General features: G+C 39.1%; 1 protein-coding gene across 4 annotated transcripts in view; it reads left to right on the top strand.

The window, feature by feature from the left end:
- The first annotated feature begins 2,354 nt into the window (after nucleotides 1-2,354).
- The window catches only part of RC3H2 (ring finger and CCCH-type domains 2), a 55,563-nt gene continuing 38,342 nt past the window's right edge, over nucleotides 2,355-19,575 (top strand). For all 4 annotated transcript variants that reach the window (XR_004432056.1, XR_004432055.1, XR_004432054.1 and 1 more), the window contains exons 1-4: nucleotides 2,355-2,634; nucleotides 9,908-10,205; nucleotides 14,146-14,263; nucleotides 15,274-15,507. Coding sequence is in view for 1 of the 4 variants with exons in the window: in XM_033190371.1 (XP_033046262.1) it covers nucleotides 9,975-10,205; nucleotides 14,146-14,263; nucleotides 15,274-15,507 (583 nt within the window). In the remaining 3 variants the exon portion in view is untranslated. The remainder of the gene's footprint in view (nucleotides 2,635-9,907; nucleotides 10,206-14,145; nucleotides 14,264-15,273; nucleotides 15,508-19,575) is intronic.

The following is a 19,575-nucleotide window of genomic DNA, read 5'->3' as shown; positions in this document are numbered from 1 at the left end:
ATAGGGAGTATCAGAGAAGGGGGATGGGATTGTAATTTTAAATATGGTGGTCATGGCCGGGCGCCAAGGCTCACGCCTGTAAGCCCAACACTTTGGGAGCACTTTGGGAGGCCAGATCACTTGACGTCAGGAGTTCGAGGCAAGCCTGGCCAACCTGATGAAAACCCTTCACTAAATATACAAAAATTAGCTGGGCATGGTGGCGCTCGCCTGTAATTCCAGCTACTCCAGGGTCTGAGGCAGGAGAATCCCTTGAAACTGGGAGGTGGAGGTTGCAATAAGCCGAGATCGCACCGCTGCAGTTCAGCCTGGGTGAGGGAGCCAGACCCCGTCTCAAAAATAAAATAAAAATAAATATGGTGGTCAGGACACCTTTGAGAAATCTCAGATTATCAGAAATAAACATCCTCCTGTCTAGTGAAATGTAAATATATCCAGTAGAATAGAAAAATATGGCCTGGCACGGTGGCTCACGCCTGTAATCCCAACACTTTGGAGGCCGAGGCGGGTGGATCTTCTGAGGTCAGGAGTTCAAGACCAGCCTGGCCAACATGGTGAAACCCTGTCTACAAAAATACAAAAAAAAAAAAAAAATTAGCCAGGCATGATGGCGGGTGCCTGTAATCCCAGCTACTGGGGAGGCTAAGGCAGGAGAATCCTTTAAACCCGGGAGGCGGAGGTTGCAGTGAGCCGAGACTGCGCTATTGCACTCCAGCCTCTGAGACACAGCGAGACTCCATCTCAAAAATATGTATGTGTACATATATGTATATATGTATGTATATATGTGTATATATTTATATATGTATAGTGTGTGTGTGTATACACACAATAGTGTGGAAAACAAGTATGTACATGTAAAATCACCTATAACTGTCCAGTTGAAATTACTGAAACAAGTATTGGTTGTTAACAGTTCTCTAGGCTTGGCATATGTATCATAAAGAGAAGAGAACGAAAAAGATAATGTGTGGAAGAAACGTCTTTGATGTGGCCAGTGAATCTTTTTTCAAAAACATTGATCTTTGCCTGTCATTCAGACAAATATAATAGGTAATAACCATATATTTTGTTGAAACTGTAAAAGCAAACTTTCCATATTCTAATTCATCGTAAGTTTACTTGCATATTTTTGTTGTTGGACATCTGATTTCACATTGGAAAGTGCCTTGAGTTTAATTACAAGTCATGGTCCTTTTTTTTCTTTTTCTTTCTTTTTTTTTTTTTTGAGACGGAGTCTGGCACTGCCCACACAACCCCCCCACCCCCCCGGCTGTAGCACAATGGTGGTCTCCGCTCATGGCAACCTCCGCCTCCCGGGTTCACGCGATTCTCCTGCCTCAGTCCACGGAGTAGCTGGGATTACAGGTGCCCGCCACCACACCCGACTAATTTTTGTATTTTTAGTAGAGACGGGGTTTCACTATGTTGGCCAGACTGGTCTCTAACTTCTGACCTCGTGATCCACCCGCCTCGGCCTCCCAAAGTGCTGGTATTACAGGTGTGAGCCACCGCACCAGGCGTCATGGTCATTTTCTAGCCTACATTCTTTAGTTTCTCATCAGTAACAAGAGGTACATTGTATCTGCCTTCTAGGATCACCTTGCTAATTAAATGAAATGTAAATAAAACTAAAACATTTACAATTAAATATCACCTAACACAGGACCTTACACATACTAAGTAGTTTATAAATGTTAATTCTCTTATCCCTATTCCAAGTCTGTTTCATCTATAAATCATAAACAGTAAGAATCATTCTTACCTGAATTCGCTGTGGAAAAAGCTTCAACAAATATTTGAGATATGATGCCAGAATTTGTGCTTAAATTTTTATCTTTGCCAGCTTTTGAGGCGCTCAGAGCTTTTTTTTTTTTTTCCTTTGGACTCTTTGTCTAGGAACAGAGTTCTCTCTTTAATAAAGAAGGGAGACGTGGAAGTGCCTGCCAAATACATGTTTTCTTTTTTGTTTTTGTAATTGGGAGATTACTCGACATTGTGGAGGGATTGAGGGATCCTGTCAGCTTGTCATTACAGAAACGTGAAGTAGAATGTAACACAGATGTATCAGATTCTGCTCAATGGATTCCATGCTTTTCACTGGCTCAAACCAGCGTCTAGGAAGCCGGCTCAAGGCGCAGATGAATGTGCAAGGAGTTTCCCATCAATCCCTTCGGCTTGCCTAGTCCTTCTCATAGTACCTCCCACAGTGCTCCGGGGCTCCCTTGTCACGTGATCGGGGTGGATCCGCTGAGGCAGAGGGAAGTTGATACGCAGTTTTGGTGGCTGGGGCTACTACGCTTTCCTTCCAACTCCCGACTCCCGGGCTGGCGTAATCTCGCGTTAAGTTGGGAGTAACTTCTCGCGAGAGCTAGGTCGGGATCCCTCCAGGTCCGCCTCCGTGGTGAGGAGGAGGAGGAGGAGGCGGAGGTGGAGGGAGAGGGAGGAGGAGGAGGCCCCGTCGCGGCCTTCGCCGCCGCCAACGGGGCTGTCCCTGTAGCTCCCGATGGAGTTTGAGGTCGTGAAACCTCCGCCGAGCTCTGCCCCGGCGAGACGAGGCGCCTCCGTCGCCGAGCCGCGCCGTCGCGGGGCTCCCGGGAGCGGCCCTTAGCGACCCCACCCGGGCCCCCTCAGGTAGGGCGGGGGCGGGCACGATGCGGCTCGGGCCCCAGCCCGGGTGCCTGGTCCCCGGCGGTCGGGCGGGAGACCACTCTCAGCCCTGAGGCCTGTGAGCTGTCGCCCCTGGTGCCTCGAGGGTTGGGAACTGAGGGCCGCATCTGACACTCGGACGGAACCCGGGCCCTGCGGAGGCCCCTCTCTCTGGTAGGGCTTTTTCGATGCGGAGCGACCGGCTCAAATGGCCACCTTCCTTCGACACTGGCTGAGCGGACGCCTCTGACCCCTAAGAAACCCACCCAAGCAGAGGCTCGGCTCCACTCTCCCTTTCCTACACCAGTTAGTAAGGGGGTTTAGAAGAGGTCCTCGAAAGCAAGTCCCCTCCTAGCTTTTTAGCTTTCTACCCTGGGGCTTCCCGAGACCCTAGCATAGGGGATGGTGGAGGCGATCTGAGTGGTAAATAGGAACCCCGGCCAAACAATGCCTTGGGAGGGCTTAACCTCCCTCGATGGGGATGGCCGGACCTGAGTGGTAGCACAGGGGTTGTGGCTAGGAGCAATGGCATGAAACACAGCCAGGGAATTCTGCTATGGCTTTCTTCTTTCCCTCTCTGATTTTTCCTTCTTGGTGTAGCCTCTTGAGGAGACTCTTCCACCATCTTAGAAGAATGGTAGAAAGCATCTTTGTTTCTCAGAGAAGCAGCTGTACTTTTTTCTATCCTTAGCTTTCAGGATGGGAGAAGATAAGGGTAGCTGTCATTTCCATCCTTCAAATAACAAGGCAACAGTTTAAGATACCGGCTGATACATCCTTCACACCAAAATTGACTCAAGTAATCACTGGCATAAAGTGAATCTAATCCAGTGATTTATTTATATTTTCATAACCCTTGGGTTCCCTTTTTAATTCGTCCTCTCCCCTTACCCAGGGCCTTTCTTTTTTTCATTTCTACTCTCCCCCTACCCATTGTGGGTGGGTGACTTTGTATCCCAAATAAAGTGCTTTAAGTAATCTTTTTTCCAATTTTGTATTGGCCAAACTTTAAGTTCCAATAGGAACTTTTGGTTACCCTGAGAAAGCTAACGTTGCTACACCACAGGGGTAAAATGTCACTCAAAAGCAAAGAAACAAATGTTAGCCGGTGCAGCCTTTTAATGGTTAAACATACAAACTTAGTTAAAAACTTTTTACAATATTAAGAATATTAATAGATTCTTCTTTTTAAAACACCTTTTGTCTGTCTAAAAAGCTATACCACTGTTCTAGCTTCACAAGCCTTTCTTACGTTGTTTACTTCCACGTTCAATTTTTGAAGAAGTAGAGGTCACTACATCCTGTTAAAGGAAAAACAATGTAAATATTGTTTTCCAGTATTGGCATTTTCATTGATTTGGAGATTCATGTTTTCAAAATTTTAGAGTTTGGAAAATTGCTAGAGGATAGAATGTAAAACATATTCTAGTTACGTTTAGAAAAAGCAGATGTTATAATTCAAACAGGCACTTGTTCTGTGAGGATTTAATTACACTCGTGTTCATTAGTGGATCCTTTGAGTTACCCCTGATCTGTTATTTCTGTTGTGGCAACCTGACATGTAAGAAGACTTATGTCCTTTGTTCATATATTTTTGTTAAATCATACTCTGCTTTTGTAATTTGCTGTCTTCCACTTTGAAAAAACCAAAAAATTCCATTTTGGCACAGCATTCTTCTTTACACTCAGGATTTTATATTCAAAAATTGAACTTCTACATTGTTTGCAATAACTAAGAACGCTAAAAAAAAAAAAACTTTATAACAAGGTTGTAGTAAGTACTTATTGTTTAATTTGGACTGTGTTGGGAGTTTCACTTTTTAGTGATGGGAAAAGGAAGCATGGATAAAATAAAGCTAGTTGAAAATTAAAAATAAGTTCGTGTTTTGCATCCAGTCTCATGAATGTTATGATCAGCGTTTTCTAATTTTACTAAAGCTTTAAGTGTGTGAGTTTAACCTCAATTTCTTGATAAAAGTTAGTTTTGAGTATTACTTTGTAATCTTAAATATTCTAGAGTTGCACTGTCCAGTACTAGCCAGTGGCCACATGTGACAGTTAAGGATTTGAAATGTGGCTAGTGTGAATTGAGATGTCCTGTAGGTGTAAAAAACCGTATTTCAATGACAGTACTAAAATTTTTTAAATATCTCAATAATTTTAATATTGACAACATGTTGAAATGATATTTTGGATAAATTGGGATAAATAAAATGTATTACTAAAAATAATTTTACCTATTTTCTTTTAACTTTTTTTTTTTTTTTTTGAGACACAGTCTGTCACCCAGGCTGGAGTGCAGTGGCACCATCTGGGTTCACTGCAACCTCCACTTGCAGGCTCAAGCAATTCTTGTGCCTCAGCCTCCTGAGTAGGTGAGATTACAGGAAGGCACCACTATGCCAGGCTAGTTTCTGTATTTTTAATAGGGATGGGGTTTTGCTATGTTGGCCAAGCGGGCCTAGAACTCCTGACATCAAGTGATCCACCCACCTCCCACCTTGGCCTCCCAAAGTGCTGTGATCACAGGTGTGAGCCACCGTACCTGGCCTCTTTTAACCTTTTTTAATGTGACTACCAGAAAATTAAAAATTACTTGGATTATAATGGCTCACTTATTTCTGTTGGACATTACTGTTGTAGATCAGCATTACTCTTCCAAGAAATATGTTGGAATAAAAGTAGATGTATAAAAATCCAAAACTTCCAGATAGATTATCCTGTTACAATCAGAATAATTAAAGAGCTAAGGACTTTGGTAATATGAAGGCTGAAGTTATCCATTGGCTGTTATTTGATAGGCAGAAGTAAGTTCTATCTCAAAAAAAAGTATTTTTCTAGTCATCACTAATATTAGTTATATTTGTTAAAATAGAAAGATGGCTCGTGCCTGTAATCCCACCACTTTGGAAGGCAGAGGTGGGTGAATCATCTGAGGTCGGGAGTTCAAGACCAGCCTGACCAACATGGATAAACCCCATCTCTACTAAAATTACAAAAAATTAGCCAGGCTTGGTGGCGCATGCCTGTTATCCCAGCTACTCGGGAGCCTGAGGCAGGAGAATCACTTGAACCCAGGAGGCGGACGTTGCAGTGAGCCGAGATCCCGCCATTGCACTCCAGCCTAGGCAACAAGAGTGAAACTCCGTCTCAAAAAATAAATAAATAAAAAAGAAGTTATCTCATTACTGCCCTATTAGAATGCATTGAGGCCAGGCGCAGTGGCTCACGCCTGTAGTCCCAGGACTTTGGGAGGACAAGGTGGGTAGATCACCAGGTCAGGACTTTGAGACCAGCCTGACCAACAGGTGAAACCCCCTCTCTACTAAAAATACAAAAATTAGCCAGGCATGGTGGTGTGCACCTGTAATCCCAGTTACTCAGGAGACTGAGGCAGGAGAATCACAGGAAACCGGGAGGCGGAGGTTGCGGTGAGCCAAGATCGCACCACTGCCCTCTAGCCTGGGCAACAGAATGAAAAAAAAAAAAAAGAATGCATTGGAAGTTATATCTAATAGTTATTTTAAAACTGAGTTCAACCCCATAGTGTATTTAAGAAGTAAAATTTGAGTCGTATATACTTCACACGTTAACAGCAAATTCACATATTATAGCCGTCTTTTAAATTGCAATTCAATTCCTTTTTCTCCAATGCAGTTTCTAGCTTACAAGTTGTTTCCATTGGTGTTTTGGTTTTTACTTGTCTTTTAGCTTGAGATCCAAATTGTACTTATGCTTTAAATATCATTTTTTTTAAGAACAAAACTAATTATTTTTAAGTTTTCTAAACTGGGAAGTACCGTGACAGTCCATTTCAGTAGCTTATATTCCTCACATGGGTTAACTAGAATGAAAACAATGATTGTTTTAATTAGAAGAACTAAGCCCTAATGTTTACGTTTTTATTAAGAGAATTGTAAAATGCTATATACATATATGACAGTTAAAGAAGCATAAACTTTATTCTCGCATTTTAAAATCAGATGCTGTAGACCTAACTGGCTGCATAATATGGTAGACTAATAAGAGAAAATGAAAGTATTTAGCTGGCTCTTATTAAAGCAGTTTGTAATTTGAATCATATAAGAGGTGCCTATTATGCTTCCTGTTTTGTGTGTCAGCACTTATAGCAAGGAACTTGCAGTCTGGAAAATTATTTGAGGGAAAAACTGTTTATGGTCCCACCGTTAATTTAGCATTTCTCACTCCTATGCTTTATCTTATTATCTTTCTTCAATTTTTGTAACTGGTAACTAAAATTAGTTTATACAAATAATTAGAATGTTTTTCTTAAGGAATCACTTTAGGTATCTTGAGTTGTAGGCCTTTTAATGCATTTTATCTCAGTTTGAAATGTTTTGATTATTTGGGAAGAATACTTCAGTAGTAACTATAAATATTCATAGCAATTTAGACTTACATAGACTCAAATGAGTTGCTCAAAATGTATTAGTATAGGTCTAGAAGTTTTGCAAATTAATATATAGTCTTTGTGCTCCATGGTTCATGTATATGCTTTTTCAATTATAAAGACCATAGAATATTTACCATTTTTGGTAGTTACAAAAATACTTTCTAGGTAAACATTTGCAAAGTGCCTGTTTTGAAGGAATGAAGTTTCTTCTGTGTTTCAGATAAAATTTTATATTGTATTTATCTTAATTAAGGAATCTAGGATTTACTGATAATATCACTGAAGAAAAACATTTTTAGAAAAAGCATTTCTTACATCTGATCGTGTAAGGGAAGTTTAGTTCATAATTTACTATCAGAAAGTTAGACTCTGACACAGAGAAGAAAATTTGGTAGAGTTATTGCCAAAATTTTGGCAGTGTTTTTTCTTTATATCTTAAAGGTATTAATTCAATTTGTGGTAGAAATTAAACTTCTCAGCATTAATTATGTTAAAACCTCTGATGTTTCTATGCCTAAATACACTAGGGACTATTGTAATATAAAACTATTAAGTGTGCTTTGGTATAGTGTGAAGCATGTAGTTTAAAACTGTTTAAAACTATGTAGTAGGTAACAATATGAAAGATAGCATTTTTCTGTTTAGTTGAAACTCCCCCCCAACCCCCTACTTATGTGCTTTAATATCAAGCATTTGAGAAAGGCCTTGGAAAACTAAGGAAAAGATATTTGCTCTTACTTTGTACTACCAGGTGGCCTGTGATACCCTAAACCACAGAATTAACATTTCCAAACAGGTGGTCATTATGAAAAACTACATGCAGTGTCCTGTTTTCATAAATATTTAATCAGTTCAAGTTATTAACTAAATTAGGGCTTTCAGTAGATTTAAGATGAAATTCATTCTTCCTCAAAGGCCTCTTATTGTATAATTCTGCAAACCAGAAAACTGAATGTTAAAAATGTTCAGTAGTTTTAGGGAGTGATATATTCACCTGCTTAGTGCTCATCTCTAAAGTTGGAAGGAAACTAATTGGTTTTTAGATTGATGGCATTAATAGATGTGGTAGTTTGAGGATGAAAGTTGTAAAATAAATTATAACTTGGAAGATTTGGTTACTTTAAAGATAAGATTTTAGATAATTTGCGTTAGAGCTGTTTGAGAAAGTTTATATGTGGGTGCTTTTTACATAGCAAGCCCTGTAATTCATTTTCACCAAGCTTTTTTTTTTTAAATCTTGGTTTTTGTGAATATAAAAGCACAGGTCCAGGTACGGTGGCTCATGCCTGCAATCCCAGCACTTTGGGATTAATACCAAGAGCGAAACTTTGTCTCCAAAAAAAAAAAAAAATCCACAGATTTAGTAGCAAAACAACACTAATTTGAACACACTAAACTTCCCAGATTTTCTTTATCTTCCAATTCAAGACTTATATAAGTCTGACAAAAGCTCTCTGGTGAACAAGAAATCTAGGTATTTAGGGCAATTAAACAACCAATACTTTATTTCACAGGAATGTTTACCAACCCAAATATATTAGTTCCACAGAAATTAGATGTTTAAAAATGTAGTCACATTCAGGAGAGAAAAAATACATAACTGAAAGTATTCTCCATTATGCCAACAAACAAAAAAATTCTATTAGCCTTTATTGTGTTTCTTTTTTTTTTTTTTTTTTGAGACAGTCTTGCTCTGTCACCCAGACTGGAGTGCAATGGCGTGATCTCGGCTCACTGCAACCTCCGCCTTCCAGATTCAAGTAATTCTCCTCCCTCAGCCTCCTTAGTAGCTGGGGTTACAGGCATGTGCCACCACGTGTGGCTAATTTTGTATTTTTAGTAGAGATGGAGTTTATTCATGTTAGTCAGTCTGATCTCGAGCTCCTGACCTCAGGTGATCCTCCCGCCTTGGCCTCCCAAAGTGCTGCAATTATAGGTGTGAGCCACCATGCCAGGCAGGAATATTTTGATCTTAGAAACAAGAAAAATTCTCTCACTGTTTTTTTTTTTATATATGCCTTTTCAGTTTTTAATCATGCCTGTATAACTTTTTAGAATAATGTTTTTTCTTCTACGTCTTCCTCATTGGACTTTACAGTTTTGGTTATGTATATCAATCACTAAATAATATAGTTTTATCAGAAGTATTGTAATGAACAATACACGATTTTTAAGACAATTTTTGTTGGTTTTACTTTGGCACTGTAGGTTGTGGTCAGCATTATTCTTTCATTTATGAACAAACAATTCTCTTAATCATCTTTCACTCATCACAGTCTTCTCTTATATGTTGATTTTCAGTACCTCATTTTGCTTCCTAGCCAAGTCTTGTCAGAGATTTCTTCTTTCAGGTGGCAAGGCTGTTTTCTTCACACTTGAGTCTCTACAATAGTATTTGGATGAGTAGTTTTCAAAGTTCACTAACTCCTGGCTGTTATGTTTTGGGGTACTGGTTATCCAAGGGAAACACTTAAAAAACAAAACAACAAAACAAACACCCCAGCAGTCCAAAGTAATTTGTGTTCCTAAAAATGGAATATGGAAAGTTAATTTGCTTGTTTGATGTGGTCATTGAGAAAAAAACATAAAAGCTTTGATGATTATTATGTGAGCAACCAATATAAATACAGTTTAGTTGAAAGGAACACTATTAAGGTATTGTTTCCGTGCAGAATTTCAGAAATGTAATTAATTCAGTAAATAGATTTTTAAAAAAATACATCCAAATGTTATGAAATTATTCAGAAGTATTTTAGGTCTGAAGCCATTGGTTGATTTAAGCAATTAACTCTTGAAAGATGAATGATGAATATGTGGTTAATTCATACTTTTGTCCATTTCTAGCTTAAAAAACACTACACAGCAAAATAATGATCTGCTAGACTGCTAACCCGAGCGTCCAGCTTCCACAATGCCTGTGCAGGCAGCTCAATGGACAGAATTTCTGTCCTGTCCAATCTGCTATAATGAATTTGATGAGAATGTGCACAAACCCATCAGTTTAGGTTGTTCACACACTGTTTGCAAGACCTGCTTGAATAAACTTCATCGAAAAGCTTGTCCTTTTGACCAGACTGCCATCAACACAGATATTGATGTACTTCCTGTCAACTTTGCACTTCTCCAGTTAGTTGGAGCCCAGGTAAGTGTTCAAGATTTTACTATAGGTTGGTGCAAAAGTAATCGCTGTTTTTGCCATTATTTTAACGGCTTGTCCAGCCTTCAGGCCACTTGTGGCCCAGGACATCTTTGAATGCAGCCCAACACAAATTCATAAACTTTTAAAACATTGTGAGTTTTTTTTGTGATTTATTTATTTAGTTTTTTTTTTTTAGCTCATCAGCTATCGTTAGTGTTAGTGTATCTTATGTGGCCTTTTTTTTTGAGACAGAGTCTCTCTCTGTCTCCCAGCCTGGAGTGCAGTGGTGTAATCTGGGCTCACTGCAATTCCTACCTCCCGGGTTCAAGTGATTCTCCTGCTTCAGCCTCCCAAGTAGCTGGGACTACAGGCACGCACCACCATACCCGGCTAATTTTTTTTGTATTTTTAATGGAGACAGGGTTTCACTATATTGGCCAGGCTGGTCTGGAACTCCTGACCTTAGGTGATCCGCCCACCTCGGCCTCCCAGTGTGCTAGGATTACAGGCATGAGCCACTGCACCCAGCCATCTTACGTGGCTTTAATGGCAAAAACTGCAATTACTTTTGCAGCAACCTAATAATTTGTTACATGAAATAGTTATTGAACTTTGTTCAGTAATAGGTATAAAGTATGTTTAGTGATCATTAAGGTGTAAAAAATAAATCTCAGTGTACCTGATTTTCATGATTGTATTCTGCAAAATATTTTCTTTAGATAATGTCATATCCTTATACAAACCATAGATTATATTATAGTTACATATTTCTTTAATTCTGTAGCTAAAATTTATGTATGTAAGTGATTTTGGTGGATAAGAAACGTTTTTATATAAGCATACATGTTTGTTCACTAGGTGATATGAAAAGAAATGTAATCAAAGCTTTGACCAGAAACAGGTTTTTCTGTTGTCGTTGTTACTCTTTTTTACCTTACTTAACTTTTTGTATAATAGTGCAAATGAAAAAATAAGGTCTGTGTAGGGATGTTTATATGGAAAACCAAAAACCAATGTGTCAGTAATAAATTCTGCATGATTTCTTATGACCATGTGCTATATCAAGCTTATCTGACTTTCAGGCTGCATGCAGCCCAGGACAGCTTTGAGTGCAGCCGAACACAAATTCGTAAACTTTCTTTTTTTTAAGCTCATCAGCTATTGTTAGTGTTAGTGTATCTTATGTGTGGCCCAAGACAGTTCTTCCAGTGTGGCTCACAGAAGCCAAAAGACACCTCTGAGCTATGTGATGCTTGAGTTGAACATTAGGGGAAAAAAAAAAGAACATGTGCTATAGAATTCGTGTTTGTAATTATTTTATTGAATCAAAGCAAGACTCTAGATTTGAAATAACTTCTATTTAATGAGGGTCAACTTTACATTAGGTTTGACAGTAAGTATTCAGCATTTATTATTACTAATTCTTACCATAGCTTTTCAGGTGGTTATTATCCCCATTTTACAGGTTACGAAGAAGATGAAATTCTATACATCATGTACTGCATATTAAAGCCAAAAAGGAATTATTTTTCTGATTTGATAGAAAATCCAATAAACCAAAATACTTCATTCATTCCCTTAGTATCTTGAATTTGAAGTCCTCCTTGTAAAGCACAAAATCTCTTTTCAGTGTTTATAATCAAGTTACACACCATGAAATCAAGGTGCATCTACAATCGATAGTGTATCTTAATTTAATTGGCAATATATTTTTGTTAATGGAGTATAAAATAATGTTGTCTCTTGCAAACAGTAACATTTTAGATTTGATAAAATATAAACTTTTTGTCAGAGTACTAGCTAACCACCAGACCCAGTGGCTTACGCCTGTAATCTCAGCACTTTGGGAGGCTGAGGTGGGCAGGCCGCTTGAGGCCAGGAGTTCGAGACTAGCCTGGGCAAGATGGTGAAACCCCATCTCTACAAAAAATACAAAAATTAGTCAGGCATGGTGGTGTGTGACTGTAGTCCCAGCTACTTGGGAGGCTGAGATGGTAAGATGGGAGGTTCATTTGAGCCCAGGAGGTTAAGGCTGCAGAGAGCCAAGATTATGCCACTGCACTTCTGCCTGGGTGATGGGAGTGAGACCCTATCTCAAAAAAAAAGCAAAAAAAACTAGCTACCATTTATTTAGCATTTGCTCTAGGTCAGTGGGTACTGTGTTAATATCATTTGTAAATGTTATCTCAGCTGATCCTTAAATTGCCTACAGGTCTTTACAATGTGACTTCTGTTACCTCTTCTGCTACTGTTCTTATTCTGCTTAAGCTACACTGGCTTCTTAGCCAGTTCTCAGATATACCAAGTATATTGCCACCTGATGGCTTTTATAGTGACTGTTACCTTTGCCTAGAATGTTCAGTCTGTCTCCATTTTCTTTCTTTTTTTTTTTTGAGATGGACTCTCTCACTGTCATCCAGGTTGGAGTGCAGTGGCACAATCTCGGCTCATTGCATCCTCCACCTCCCAGGTTCAAGTGATTCTCCTGCTTCAGCCTCCCGAGTAGCTGGGATTACAGGTGCGCGCCACCATGCCCGGCTAACTTTTGTATTTTTGGTAGAGATGGGGTCTCACCATGTTGGCCAGGCTGGTCTCGAACTCCTGACCTCAAGTGATCTGCCCACCTTGGCCTCCCAAAATGCTGGGATTATTGGCATGAGCAACCGTGCCTAGCCTCTCTCTTCACATTCTTTATTCGCATCTCACAGTTTTCAAGGAGCCAGTCCTGACCACCCTAATTAAAATTGTAACCCCTCGCTAGTATTTCCAGTCCCCCTTATCTTTATAATTTCACCTCTTGAAACACTACGTATTTATTTATTATGTTTTTAATTTATTGATTGGCTGCCTCTTCTACTCTCCACTAGAATGTGAGCTCCACAAGGGCAAAACATTTTGTCTGTTTTGCTCATTGATATATCCCTGGTACCTATAACTGTGCCCAGTGCATGGTAAGCTCTCCATAAATATAAATATTTGTTGAATTATATTGCACGTTTGTAGTGACACTACAAAATACAGATTTTCATCTTCATTTTGCAGATACGGAAATTATGACTTGGAGCAATTAAGTAATTTACTCGAGGTCATTCATAGAAGTAGCAGAGCTGCAATTTTTACCCAAGTTTTGATCTTTGAATGAAAACACTGTATCTTATAATGCTTATCTTAAGTAAATAATATAGTGAAAAGGTGATAAGTGCTATGGGGGGAAAAGAAAAAACAACTCTGCCTTTTTTCTCCACTCTTTAATTTTGAAATTCTTTCAGACCCACAAAAAAGTTGCAAGAAATACTATTCAGAGAACTTGTATAACTTTCCGCAACTTAACCTAGTGTTAACATCCAACACCAAGAAATTAGCATTGATATAATACTGTTAACTTTCTGCTTCTTTTCTTTCTTCATTAATCCACACAACTCCTGCTATTAAGTATGTTATTTTTTGTTGTTGCTGCTGCTGTTGTTATTTTGAGATGGAGTCTCGCTCTGTCACCCAGATTGGAGTGCACGGTGCAATCTGAGCTCACTCCAACCTCAGCCTCCTGGGTTCAAGAGATTCTCCTCCCTCAGCCTCCTGAGTAGCTAGGATTACAGGCGTCCACCCCCACACCTGTCTAATTTTTGTAGTTTTTAGTAGAGATAGGATTTCACCATGTTGGCCAGGCTGGTCTCAAACTCCTGACTTCAGTTAATCTGTCTGCCTCCTTGGCCTCCCAAAGCGCTGAGATTACAGGCCTGAGCCATCATGACTGGCCTTATTTTTGGTTTGTAGAAAGCAGTTTGGCTAGGTGTTTGACTTTAATTTTACTTAAATGGCTTTCATGTATTATCTATGCATTATAATTTTATACTCACCAAGATTATTACCAGGTACATAAATAATAGTTGCATGAATGAATGTATTTCTGCAACACTTCTTTTTTTTTTTTTTTTTTTTTAAGGTACCAGATCATCAGTCAATTAAGTTAAGTAATCTAGGTGAGAATAAACACTATGAGGTTGCAAAGAAATGCGTTGAGGATTTGGCACTCTACTTAAAACCACTAAGTGGAGGTAAAGGTAAGTTCATAAAATGCATTTTTACTGATAAGTAGGGCTTGGTGGTACATTTACCTTGAATGACTTGATGTGGATACGCTATTAAATTGTGGAAAAGGAGTTTGCTTGAGAAATGCCTTGAAAAATGTATAGATTGAGAAAATTACCTTGTCCCATTTTCTGAAAATAACCAATATTGTCATTAAGAATTCAAGCTGGGGCCGGGTATGGTGGCTCATGCCTGTAATCCCAGCACTTTGGGAGGCTTAGGTGGGCGGATCACAAGGTCAGGAGATAGAGACCATCCTGGCTAACATGGTGAAACCCCGTCTCTACTAAAAATCCAAAAAATTAGCCAGGCATGGTGGAGGGCGCCTGTAGTCCCAGCTACTCGGGAGGCTGAGGCAGGAGAATGGCGTGAACCCGGGAGGTGGAGCTTGCAGTGAGCCAAGATGGCACCAGTGCACTCCAGCCTGGGCGACAGAGCGAGACTCCGTCTCAAAAAAAAAAAAAAAAATTAAAGCTGGGCGTGGTGGCTTCATGCCTGTAATTTGAGCACTTTATGAGGCTGAGGTGGGTGGATTTCTTGACCCCAGGAGTTTGAGACCAAGCCCATCTCTACTAAAAATACAAAAAATTAGCTAGGCTTGGTGGCACATGCCTGTAGTCCCAGCTACTGAGGAGGCCGGTGTAGGAGAATCACATGAGCCCAGGAAGTTGAGGCTGCAGTGAGCTGTGATCGTGCCACTGCACTCAACCTGGGCAATGGGAGTAAGACCTTGTCTAAAAAAAAAAAAAAAAAATTACCAGAGTCACTGCATCTTGAAATTTGTACAGTATTTGAATTCATTGTTTAATAGTGCTTTTATTAATATAATATTAATGTAATAACAATACTGTTAGAAAAATGAAAGCACATTACAAGGGACTCATTAGGAATTATGGCTTAATCGTTAAATACAGATAATGAAAATTGACTTTTATTTTTAATTGGAAAAACTTTAGCTCCCTTTGTTTCCCTTTTCCTAAAGGTGTAGCTAGTTTGAACCAGAGTGCACTGAGCCGTCCAATGCAAAGGAAACTGGTGACACTTGTAAACTGTCAACTGGTGGAGGAAGAAGGTCGTGTAAGAGCCATGCGAGCAGCTCGTTCCCTTGGAGAAAGAACTGTAACAGAACTGATATTACAGCACCAGAACCCTCAGCAGTTGTCTGCCAATCTATGGGCCGCTGTCAGGGCTCGAGGATGCCAGTTTTTAGGGCCAGGTAAGATAGGTTACTATCTTACCTTTTTTATTAGTAAGGGGCTTGAGGATGCCAATTTCTGGAGCTCGGTGAATCCTGAGACTCAACCTGTCTTTATATGTACAAATATTGATATAATTAAAGATAAATTTGTTTTTGTTGTTGTTATTGCTGTTTTGTTTTGTTTTGTTTGAGACAGTGTCTCACTCTGTTACCCAGGCTGGAGTGCAGTGGCACAGTCTTGGCTCACTGCAGCCTCGACATCCAGGTTCAAGCAATTCTCCTGACTTAGCCCCTTAAGTAGCTGGAACTATAGGCACACACTATCACACCCGGCTAATTTTTCTATTGTTTGTACAGACAGGGTTTCACCATGTTGGCCAGGCTGGTCTGGAACTCCTGACCTCAGGTGATCCACCCGTCCGGCCTCCCAAAATTCTAGGATTATAGCCACTGCACCCAGCCAAGATAAATCCGTTTTTATTAATCTTAATTTATTTATTTATTTATTTATTTTTTGAGACGGAGTCTCGCTCTGTCTCCCAGGCTGGAGTGCAGTGGCCGGATCTCAGCTCACTGCAAGCTCCACCTCCCGGGTTCACACCATTCTCCTGCCTCAGCCTCCAGAGTAGCTGGGACTATAGGCGCCCGCCACCTCGCCCGGCTAGTTTTTTGTATTTTTTTAGTAGAGACAGGGTTTCACCGTGTTAGCCAGGATGGTCTTGATCTCCTGACCTCGTGATCTGCCTGTCTCAGCCTCCCAAAGTGCTGGGATTACAGGCTTAAGCCACCACGCCCGGCCTAATCTTAATTTATATGATAGACAGTGTTTTTGTGTTTTAAAACAAATTTCTCATTTAAGCTTCAATTGCCGTCAAGATAGGCAATATAGCTACAGTTTTACAAATTAGAAAACCAAGTTAGAGGCCTAAGATTGAACACGTAATAAACCAAAGAAAGGTAAGCTGTTTTTTCGTCTGAAAAAAAGTGTTTAAACTCTTAATCGTTTTTAGGGGATAATTATTTATGATTAGTGTTATCTATGTTCTGTCTTAAAAAATCTTCACCTATACCAAGGTTATGAAATACCCTGCTGTGTTTTCTTCTAGAAGGTTTATTGTTTGAAATTTGTGATTTAGAACTACAGTTCGGGTAGAATTTATTTTTGGAAAGGAAACTTTAATAAATGATATTGGGACAACTAGATCAAAATGTGGAAAAAGACAAACTTAGATGCATTTCTTATTCTCTATAAACTATATAAATTACAAACGTCAGAAATCCTTATTAAAAATAAAAATAAATTATATAGGTAATAAAAACCAATAAAAGAATATATTTCTGTATAACCTGTGAGTAGGGAACATTTTTCTAACTTTAACTCAAAATCTAGAAACAATAAGGGGAGAAATTGATATTTGACTGTATAATTTTTATGTTTAATTTACATCACAAAAAAATTATAACCAAAGGAAAAACAAGACCAACTGGGGAAAATATAAATTATGTAACAAATGTACACAGAGGGCTAATATAACTAATATATACGGTATGTCTAAAAATTCAGAAGAAAAAGACCAACAACCAATTGAAAGATTGACAAAAGATGCAAGAAATACCATTTCTCACCTATCAGATTGGCAGAATCTTAAAGTCTGAAAATATATTCTGTTGGCAAGGGTGTGAGGTACTCTCATCCAGTAGTCATGGGCATGCAAAGTGGTGCAAGAGAGGAATTTGGCAACATCTCAAAATATTACCTCTGTGTTTACCCTGTGGTCTAGCAATCCCACTTCTAGGAATCTATCCCAAAGAGACAACAGAAGGTATAGAATGCATAAAGTTATAAAAGCACTATTTGTAATAGCAAACATCTGGAAACAACCTGAATGCCTATGCGTAATAAGGTACTAGTATAATAAACTGTGGTATATCCTTCCAGTGTAGTACTATGCAGCTGTCGAAAGAAATGAGGAAGAAGTATATATTCTGCTAGGGTGTGACCTCCAGATATGTTGGTAAGTTAAAAATAAAAGCAAGGTCCAGAATGATGTGCTCAGTATAGTACTTTCTAAGTAAGAGAAGGAGGGAGAAAATCCAACTTATTCGTTTAAATTTTCCAAAAGAAACAATGGTTAAAAAAAAAAAAAAAGACTAATACCAGTATGTAGAAGAACAAGGAATCAAGGGAAAGCAGACAGGGACAGAAACTATACCTTGTCAACTCTATCTTGTTTTGTATTTTGGAACCACATAAATGTTTTATGTAATTATAAAACAACTTTAAATATTTTTTAAATTTATTTTAAAATGATTAAAATAATACCTAAAAATAAAGCTAAAACAAGTTGGTAGCATATCCATTCGAGAATGAATTATTTCAGGTTACTTTAGAACACAGTGTTTTGACTTTTATATCCCTAGTGGAATATACAATAAATCCTGAATTATATTCATTTGTCATATTGTTCAGAATTGTACTGGTATTGTTATTTAGAAACTTAAACAGACACACAGTAGCATAAAACAGGTAAGCAAATAATTATGTTAATGCCACCAGAATCAAGACTTTCAGCCTTTAAAAAAAAGATACAAGGCCGGGCACATGGCTCACACCTGTAATCCCAGCACTTTGGGAGGCCAAGGCGGGTGGACCACCTGAGGTCAGGAGTTCAAGACTAGCCTGGCCAACATGGCAAAAACCCATCTCTACTAAAAATACAAAAATTAGCCAGACATGGTGACAGGTGTTTGTAATTTCAGCTAGTCGGGAGGCTGAGGCATGAGAACCGCTCTAACCTGGGGGCAGAGGTTGAGTGAGCCAAGATCATGCCACTTCACTCTAGCTTGGGTGAAAGAGCAAAACTCCATCTCAAAAAAAAAAAGAAAGAAAGATACAAGTATAAAATCAAAGATTTAAGTAAAACTCCTGCAGCCTTAAATTTGAATTGGCAATTTTAATACAGACTCATTTGTTTTTCTCTTTCTAAAAAATGCCAATGTCCATGGTCTGTCCACTGAAAATGCTTAGAAGTGATGAATAACCGTAACACCCAGATTGTGGGCTTTCATATATACCATTTCCCACTAAATAGAGGCAGGGCTCTTTGGGTAAATGCCTTATTCCAGTCCTGGGATAGGAAGTCATGTGCTGGGTGGGGAGAGGGGAAGCAAAAAAGCTTATAATCCCAGTACTTTGGGAGGCTTAGGTGGGAGGATCAGTTGACCCCCAGAGAAAGAGATAAGGGAGAGACAATTTTGTTGAGAGGACAAAGAATTGAACATGAAGGAGCTCCTACTAGATTTAAGTGGGGCAATTTAAACATCATAATGAATGACTCTAATGCATTGAAACACAATATGTACAAACAATTTCAGGTACGATTCTGACATATTGAGGAAAGTTTCCTCTTTTAGCTGAATTCAAATTAATAATACATTTAGAAAATGATACAATTAGAAAAATCACAATTTTGCATCCCCATATGTATTAATGGGCTTCAGCAAGAATTATTTATGACTGTTAAACCCATTAGATGAGAGGTAACTGGGGAAACTTATAATAAATGGATAAAGTCTGAACCCACTGATAAATCTTAGCATTACTAAAAGTGAAAAAAATAGGCCTGTACTGTGTATATCTTGACATGATGCATGGATGCATGGAATAAGAGGTGCCCTTGGCGGCAAACAAACTTTACATGAATTAAGAAGGCTAGAGGACCACACTTAAAAATATTATAGGCTGGGCACAGTGGCTCATGCCTATAATCCCAGAGTTTTGGGAGGCCAAGTCGGGCAGATCACTTGAGCCCAGGAGTTTGAAACCAGCCTGGGAAACATGGTGAAACCCCATCTCTACCAAAAATACAAAAATTAGCCGGGCATGGTGGCATGCACCTGTGGTCCTAGCTTCTCAGGAGGCTAAGATCAGAGGCTCGTGAAGTTGAGACCACAGTGAGCCGTGATGATGCCACTGTGCTCCAGCCTGAGTGACAAAGCAACACCTTGTCTCAAAAAATAATAATATATAAAAAATTAAAAATATTGTCAGTGCAAAATTATCAGATCTATAACGTGGGAAACTTT

This window comes from Trachypithecus francoisi, unplaced genomic scaffold (genome assembly GCF_009764315.1).
Source record: "Trachypithecus francoisi isolate TF-2019V2 unplaced genomic scaffold, Tfra_2.0 Contig01585, whole genome shotgun sequence".
Classification (NCBI taxonomy): domain Eukaryota; kingdom Metazoa; phylum Chordata; class Mammalia; order Primates; family Cercopithecidae; genus Trachypithecus; species Trachypithecus francoisi.
The sequence above is the reverse complement of the archived record's forward strand: the minus strand, read 5'-3'. Positions and strand labels throughout refer to the sequence as shown.